We start from the raw sequence: 8,251 nt of genomic DNA, 5'->3' as shown, positions 1-8,251 counted from the left end.
CTTCTCATCCTCTGCTTACCTCAAGGGCCGCAGCGTCCTCAGCAGTCTCAGAACCCTTAGCATCCCCAGGATTTTCGTGCCGCTGTCTGACACCATCGAGACCAGGATGTCGATGACGGAGATGAGAACCAGCACCCCATCCAGCACGTTCCAGCTGCTTTTCAAGTAGGCTTTCTCCCCAAAACACAAGCCTAGTGCCACCACCTGCCCGGACACCAAGTTGCAACAAATTATGACTATTGCATTCACTACACTTCTTCCAGTTAGCAACCTGCTGAGAATGCATTATTTACAGATACAAGTCTGTGAGTCCATTTGCTTCCCAGTATAGAAGCCTAATTAGACAAATCAGCAAAGTGTTACATTGCAAGGATCGCAAAAATACCTCTGCAGAAACATCCCAGATTGTCCCTTACAGCTGAGGTTATTTTTAACACAGCTAAACCTAGCTGTGCAAAACTGCTCCTAACATGTTTAGCTCTGGCATAAAAAGTTTTTTTAATAAAAGTGTATTTTATTCTTGTAGACTGCTGGAGTAAAGGTTCAGAGCGGCTGACCCAAAGCAATAATTTACGAGCTTTGCAAATAAAGAAACTAGAGAAACTTTCTAAAGAAAGAGCAATTGTTCTGCAAGATGATTATGAATTACACAAGAGAGATTTACAGCAATGGGTTTCTGAGCCTCCTGCCTCAAATCCAGCAAAGTGTTTCGACGTGCTTAAGTCTCTCCCTCCTCAGGAAAGCACATAGCTGCTTAGGTTGTTGAGGACAATTGGTTGTTGAAGACAATGGGACTTACATGCATGGCTGAAGTTAAGCATGTGCTCAAGAGCTTTGCTGGATAGGGAAGGATTGCTGAACTGAAGCATCCCACTGCTCATATAATGGTGTAAATCAAGAGCAACTTCAGTGAAATTGTTTTGATGTAAAAACGTGCTCAGAATAAGACATGCGATGTGTATTTGAATATGATTCAGAAGAGGAAAATATACACCTTGCTCGTAGCTGGTAGGCCTCGGGGTTTTGAGAATCCACCATAATAAAATATCACTAATGTAATACAGGCACACTTATCTAACTCCAGCTTCATTTACCTTAACTGTCATCTCAGTCAAGAAGATAACAGTAAAGATGTAGTTGGAGAGCGTTAGGAAAATCCGTTCCTATAAAAAAGAAAATGAGAGACAACATTTTATAGCCTGATCTCCGCAGCTGTACGTCTCCCTGTGCATATTTGGGCGGTTGCTAACTCTTCTCCAGCTTCTGTGCTGAAACAAGAACTCAGCCTGTTTGCTCACAAAGAGGGAAAATCCAAACATTTAGACAATAACCCCCTGCACGGGTGAGCGCTGCCGGGGCCGGGTCAGCACCATGGACAGGGGCAGCGGCCGGCACCTGCCCCAAATCTCCCCATTTCCCCCCAAATTCCCCCTGTTTACCCCCAAATCTCCATTTTTGTCCCCAAATCCACTCCCCCCAGAATAAACAGGGAGATCTCCCCCCCCTCCTTGGAGCATGCTTGCCAACTCTCTACCCGCCCCTCACCTGTGGACATCACTGCACAGTGCAAATATCACTGAGCTACCAATTTTCCCAGAAATGAAGTCAATATTGGAGTGGCTGTGCTGCCAGGCAGGCAGGACCCATGGGATGCCAGAGTGCAGCTGGCATGAGTTGTCACAGATCTGCCGAAGCCAGCAAAGCTCTGGGGGTTTACGCCAGCTGAGACCTGTCCCCAAAAGGTTGGTTCACTTGCCCAAAGCCACAGGCTAGACCTGGGCATGAAGCCCAGCAGTCTCATCTCCCAGTCCCCCGTGCTATCCACCAGACCATGCCGTCCTCGCTGCCACCGCTCTGCAATAGCAGCTAGTGATTACAGATGAGACCATGGACTGGTTCCCTATCTGTAGTTAGCAGAAACCTTTCTTTTTAATGATGATCATTAAATAAATTACACTTCTCCCTAATCCCCGAACAATCTCTTATCGCCTGTACTGAGAAATGGACAGCAGAAGGTGGAGGCTGGAGGAAGGATGACGTGTGTACATGTACGCATGTGCACATACAATTGAACCAGCCCCAGGTCTGCTAACAACAATTTTGGATTTATTTCTGCCGTTCCCTACAGAGCAGTCCTATAAGAGATGCAGATCTCTCGCTCAAAATGAGATGCAATTTAAACAAGACAAAACACCTTGGCAACTCTCTCGTTTGCCAGATCGTGATTTACTGAAAGTGACTCAGGAACCACAGAGTATCTTGTTTTCATACTGGGCCCATAATTAATTAGGTGCTAGACCTGCACTGTGATTGCGTGAGCTGCGATAGGAAACATCTCCGGCCGTTAGCTCACTGCCACACAAAAGGCTGCTGGAGAGAGGTGGGCAGCACGCAGGAAAAAGAGGGTAGGGATGTGCTTGTGGAGCTGGAGATAAAACAGCAATAGCACGAAGGAGAGACCGAGGATATTACATTCCTCTCTGGCAAGCGCGTGGCTGTTTTGAAGGATAATCTCCCCAGCCCATGTCGCACACCCTGCGATGGGCAGCGTGCGTTGGCTGGCAACAGCATCCCCCGTTCTGATCAGCCAGCTGAAACTGGGACAGGAAAAGGGAACTCACTTGAAGCAGCTAGAAAACCCATGGCTCGGGGAAGCAAAGTACAATTATTTTAAACAACTCAAGCTAAACTGACACTCTCGGTTTCCAGATGAGAGCTCCATCAGCGCAGGCACAGCCTGCCCGCTCCTCTTGGCTCCCTGCTCAGCATCCCTCCCCTCTCCGCTGCTCCCAGACCCTACTCCAGCTCAGCCCCAGCCCTGGATGACCCTTTTCAGTTCTCTTTCGTATAACCTGATGCAGATGAACCTCACACGAGTTCCTGTCCCCTTTCCTCTCTGCAACCTTCCAGTGCCTGGGGACACCACAGCCCACCCTTTTCCTCTCACACATGAAATACTGGGTTTTGTGCTATAGCTTTTTGCTGTGGACTCCTCTGACTCATGCACATCACACCCTTCATCCCTGTGTACCTACAGTCCCGTTTGGAACCAGCCTTGATGAATGGTGACTCTCAGAGGACACAGCAAGGGGCTCCAAAGAAGCATTTGGGATTTCAAGGGACATTCTCAAGGTGCCCCGTTTGGGCAACAGCAGGGTGACTTCCTCCTGCTAGATGGCTGGCAGGGAGTCCTGCTCTCTTCTTGGAGCTGCGAGTTGGTGCACCACAATGGCATGATAACCAAAAGAAAAAAAGTTGATTTAGGGGAGGGACCGCTGGGTAAACTATTTCAGGTAAGGAGGACTACTAGGGAAAGCTTAAAATAGGCACAGAGCAGCCAAGACTCCAGTTTTAAGGTCTTACATTGAAGATCCACCAAAATGAACAGCCTGACACGCCTACATCGACAAAACAGGATTCTACACGATTGCGATATGAGCAGTCTTTTGCAATACATCAGCAAGAGCCCAGCGTAGGTCTCAGTCACAATCTATGCTAAAATAAAAGAGCAATGGGATGATCCTGCCCCTCTGATTGATGGATGTCAGTGCTGTGAGGGTCTGGTTTGAGAAACCATTACATATTCTATTAAAACAAAACAGTTCAGGGAAATGGCATTACCGTCCATGTATCAACTCAGCTCTTCTTGTGTCACAACAAAGCTGATAAACAAAGGGGAGAGAAGAGTATGAAATGAACAGTTTCCCCCATGCTCTTCACACCACACATACGTGCCCATGGAGAACAGATGGAAGAACCGAACATTGTGTCAAGAGAGGAAAAGTGTTTGGAGGTTTATCAGAGAAGGAAACCGAGACAGATGTCATGCTTATGTCAGGTGTTAAAACCTCGACCGTACTTGCAGAAATGGGATATTCGATATAGTGCAGACCATGAGCTCTGCTCTTGTCCTTTGGAAGGACGCTGGGTAGGGACCAGGAGAGTTGCTATATCTAATTCAAATGATGCGCAGGGGGTGTTGGCAGCTTCTCATTTTAAAAGGAGAAAGAAAGTGAGAGCAAGTGCAGAGCAGTGGGGGGTCCAAGCCATGGGTTTTGGCTCCACGAGGAGCACAGGAAAACATTAACCTCGGAAACTCACAGCGCTGTGAGGCTCGATTTTGGGTCGTTCCATGGCGATGGTGATGCAGTTCAGGAAAATGATCACCAGGACGATATGATCAAACATCTTGTGTGTGATAATTTTATTGCACATCAGACGGAATCTGCCGAGAAAAAAAAAAAAAAAAAAAAAGAGGACACAGAGTAGCTATTAATGCTCGACTGGCTGGGGACAAACGCAGCGGCTCGACGCATGGCGGGGGAATTGAGCGCTCTGTTCGCAGAGCAGATGAGCTCGAATCTCCCAATCCCCTCCCTGGCAGAGCCGCACGCTGCAGGCAGATTGGGGTATGAACAGAAAAGGACCCAAGCTACAGAACTGGGCCACAACTTTAAAGCCCTGGTGATGTTCACAGAGGGCTTTGGGTCACTTGAAACAGAGCAGCCTCTTCCACAAGTCAGACATGCCGCCAGGTTTGGATCCAACCCCCTACCTGGTCCATAGCGCTCAGGTTCAGCTTAAATAAAGGAAGCAACACTCCCAGCAAGTCCGTAAGGGTTGAGCACACACGGAACAAAGGGACAGAAGCTATTTATTGTGACAGATGGCTCTACACTGACCCAGGGTTTATAATACCGTATTACATTTCCCAAAGTCTGTTCTGAAAATCTCTCTAATCTTTGTATGAATGAACTCGAACGCTGCCCCGGGCCCACCAGCTCAAACGCGGAGATCCCTCGCTGAGCGGGGGTGCGTGTCCAGAGGAACACAGAGGAGAGCACGGAGCCCCGAGGGCCCTGGATTTGGGAAGGGCAGAGCTGGGGGCCTGCAGGCAAGGGCAGGGTGTTTTCTGGGTTTTGTCGGGAGAGGGAGGAAGGGAAGGGGGAGGACAGAGAAGTCCAGGTGGGTTTAGGAGGTCAAGGAGTGTCCTGTGCTAAGTGTGCACTGGGTGTAAACTCAGATTTATCTGCGTAACGCAGCACCCCTCCTCTTGCTTCAAACTCCACACACTCTGTCGAGTCAAAAACTTGCAGAGCACTGGCATCACTGACGAAGCAAACCACGACCTTGCTAAAGCTGCAGCCGTGCCCTGGGCTATGGGTCTCTGCGGGACACTCCTGTGCCAGGGCCGTGCCCACCCGGAGCAGCTCTCTGTGACCCCGATGTGGTACTGGGGCAGGGGAGGGGCTGGGGGTTTTGGGGACTGACACATAGAGACCATCTGGGACAGATGGGCAGAGCTATTGTGACAAGGACATCCGTGACCGGCATGCCACCACTGCTCGAGCCCAGCTGCCGTACCTTGAGTGAGGGGCGAAGATGTAGATGGACCAGGAGTCTCTCTCTTTGCAGCAGGTGGGGAGCCGTGCCTGTACCCAAGCCTTCATGCGGTCCTTTTTGCTCTAGGAGGAAAACGGACAGCAGGAACGTACCGGGAGGAAAACACAGAGAGAACTGTTAAAACATTAAACCCCCAACACTTCCAAGAGAAGGACTCGGGGCAATTTTTCACTGAACACATATTTCCAAGTGCTCAGTAAAGCTGAAATAAAACAACTTCCCCAAAAAAGACCCCACTGGGCACGAGAAGGAGCTCTGGCAGCCGGGCGAGGGCTGTGCTGGCCCTGCGAGCTCGCAGGGTTTGGTCTGGCTTCTTCCTCCGCACAGCAGCTGCATCTGGCACACAGTTAGCGAAGAGGATAAACGTGGTAAATAAAACCCTTGCCCAGAGGACTGATAACCTGCTCCAATCAGCCTCAGTCCTTCCAGATACTCATCAGCCACTTGCCAGAATCTTCTAAGGGTTTTTCGAGAATTTTTGTTGGCTTTTTGCTATTTGGAGGTTTTTTAAGAATATATAATGCTCATGACAGAGGTTATAAAGAGAGCAGAGGGAGGGATCCCTGCTGCTTGCTTGGTCAAGCCCTATGTCCAAGCACCACTGGAAAGCTGATAAAATCATTTGGGACCTGAGTTTTGGTCCAGGAATGCAATGGCGAGCATCTGCCTCTCATTCAGCATGAACAGATGAGATGGGAGATTACAAAGCCAGAAGGGAACATCCTGGCCAGCCTGACCTTCTGCATGAACACAGGCCATCCAGCTCCTGCAAATTAATTCCTACTTGAAACCACAGCACATCCTCAGCCATGCATACTTATGTTTCAGACCATCTTCAAGGTCGTTTAAGGGCAGGAGGGCAGATTGTAAGAGCCTTGGCCAACAGGTCAACTAAAGACATGAAAAATTGGATCCTGAGGGGAAGCCTCGTCCTGGCTGCAACAGCCTCTGGATTAGGTCTTGCTGCCTTCTCATCCACAGGTCCTCAAGGAGGTCAGGATCTTTAAATCCAACTGACATCCAATTGAGCACAGACAACCAGACGAACATCTTGCCCACCACGCCAGGGCTTTCCCAGCCCTGCCAAATCAAAACACCAGAAGATAAATCCACAGTCCAGTGTTTGCAATGTCACCGCCGTGCTTGGCGTTTACAGATAAATACAAATGAATCCTTGCTCTTTCATTACCCTTCTTTCCCTGCTACCACCTGGGCTTGGATGGGCACACACATGGGAACGCAGCTGCACGGGCTCTTTGAAGCTTTCTTCTGTAGATGTTCAGAGCCATGAGCAGGCAGAGGGGTGCGAAGCATGGTGCAGGAATCGTCACTCACACCCCAGAGCCAAGGCACCATTATTTATTTCACCCTGGAAACAGGGAGGGGGGATTCATTTGGAGCCAAACTGTTAGCGAATGGAGGTACTCTGGACTGTAAAAATGGGATTTGTTAGGGTAATTGAGTGGAATGGAAGAAGTGCTTTCTGTTCCTGTACGCACTCAGCCAGGGGTCTCATTAGCGATAGGTAATAGCTAGTGTAGTGTCCGTTTTAATGAAAGCACTTGGTGGCAACCTGAACCCTTCAGAAAATGAAAACCACCTTGTGAAAATAACAAGAAAATTTGAATAACAAAAACCCCATGATCTTTCTACCCCTCTCCTTCAGCTGTCCATCCTTCCCTCCCCTTTAATGCAAACACAGACCACCGCACGGCACACCAGCAGATTTTGACCAAGTCTTGGCTGCTTTCACATCCCTTTTCCAACTCCAGGCAAGGAATAAGAACTGCTCCCTTCTCTCTAAACTGTATTTAATAGAGCATGCATCCTTGGGGTTGTGTTATCCCTTTGAGCAGCCTACTTAGTTTAATTATCCATAGATTTAACAAAGGTAAATAAATGGATAAAAATCAGGTATCTGCTCAAAGTTGCGGTGAAAACAGCAATTGCTGCTCCAGCCTCTGGACATGGAGTAATAGCTGCGACTTGGTCCAGTTCATTTTGTGAGCTGGAGGGTTTCCAGAAGTATCTATTATTCAAAGCAGTTCTGGTATTTATCATGGGGATTTGTAGTGAATGGTAATGCGTCAGCAGCACAGAATGCTTCTTTATATTTCTTTTGTCCAATTTTAATGCCAAAGATATTTTGGGGTTTGGCTAATTGTTGCAGCTTGCCGTTCATGGGCTAAATCAGATAACAAAGGCAAAAAGTGATCTTCTATCATGTCCCTCTATTCAGCGTGTTGGAGTACGGGCGAGCACCGGGGCTCAGCCGGGGCCGGTTCGGTCGGGGCTGCAGCCTGGCTGCTCCATACGGGGCCAAGGACATCCAGAGAAACCCAAAGTCAAAGGCATTACTCCAGATTTCCACCAGTGGAAGAGTGCAGTTCAGTTAATTTGAGACAAATGTAAGATATTTGTGAAAAAAGCCCCCAGCATTTCCAGCCTACGTCCCATCAAACGCTTTCTCCGCGAGGTCCAGCCACGCACCGACTGCTCACAATCCGTGTTCAAAGCGATCTATCAATTATGTGGTTTAAATCCCATCTAGTCGTTTATAAAACACACCTGGACAGGATGAATAAAGACGTGGGCGGAGAAGAAAACTACTCTCTAATTCAGTTGCCAGTGACTTAGGCAAAACTTCCCTGGGTAAAACCACCCGTGTCCCCCCACCGGCACGCAGGCAGGGACCAGGATGCAGTGTGATGCTGCGGGCTAACGGGCAGTGATGCTGCTGGCCAACGGGTGATGATGCTGCGGGCTAATGGGCAGTGATGCTGCCTTCACCCAGCAGTGTGCTCACAGGACCCTCTGATCCCCAGCAAGGAGACCTGCTGATAAGCAG

At 48.8% G+C, this 8,251-nt stretch overlaps 1 protein-coding gene across 1 annotated transcript in view; it reads right to left on the bottom strand.

The window, feature by feature from the left end:
* CACNA1G (calcium channel, voltage-dependent, T type, alpha 1G subunit) overlaps window positions 1–8,251 on the bottom strand; it is a 99,211-nt gene that overhangs the window by 44,130 nt on the left and 46,830 nt on the right. The window contains 4 exon segments of the mRNA XM_010072428.1: window positions 20–204; window positions 1,095–1,163; window positions 4,102–4,225; window positions 5,365–5,465. Coding sequence (XP_010070730.1) covers window positions 20–204; window positions 1,095–1,163; window positions 4,102–4,225; window positions 5,365–5,465 — 479 coding nt within the window.

This window comes from Pterocles gutturalis, unplaced genomic scaffold (genome assembly GCF_000699245.1).
Source record: "Pterocles gutturalis isolate BGI_N339 unplaced genomic scaffold, ASM69924v1 scaffold7452, whole genome shotgun sequence".
Classification (NCBI taxonomy): Eukaryota; Metazoa; Chordata; class Aves; order Pterocliformes; family Pteroclidae; genus Pterocles; species Pterocles gutturalis.
Note: the sequence above shows the minus strand (reverse complement) of the source record. Positions and strands in the feature narration are given on the sequence as shown.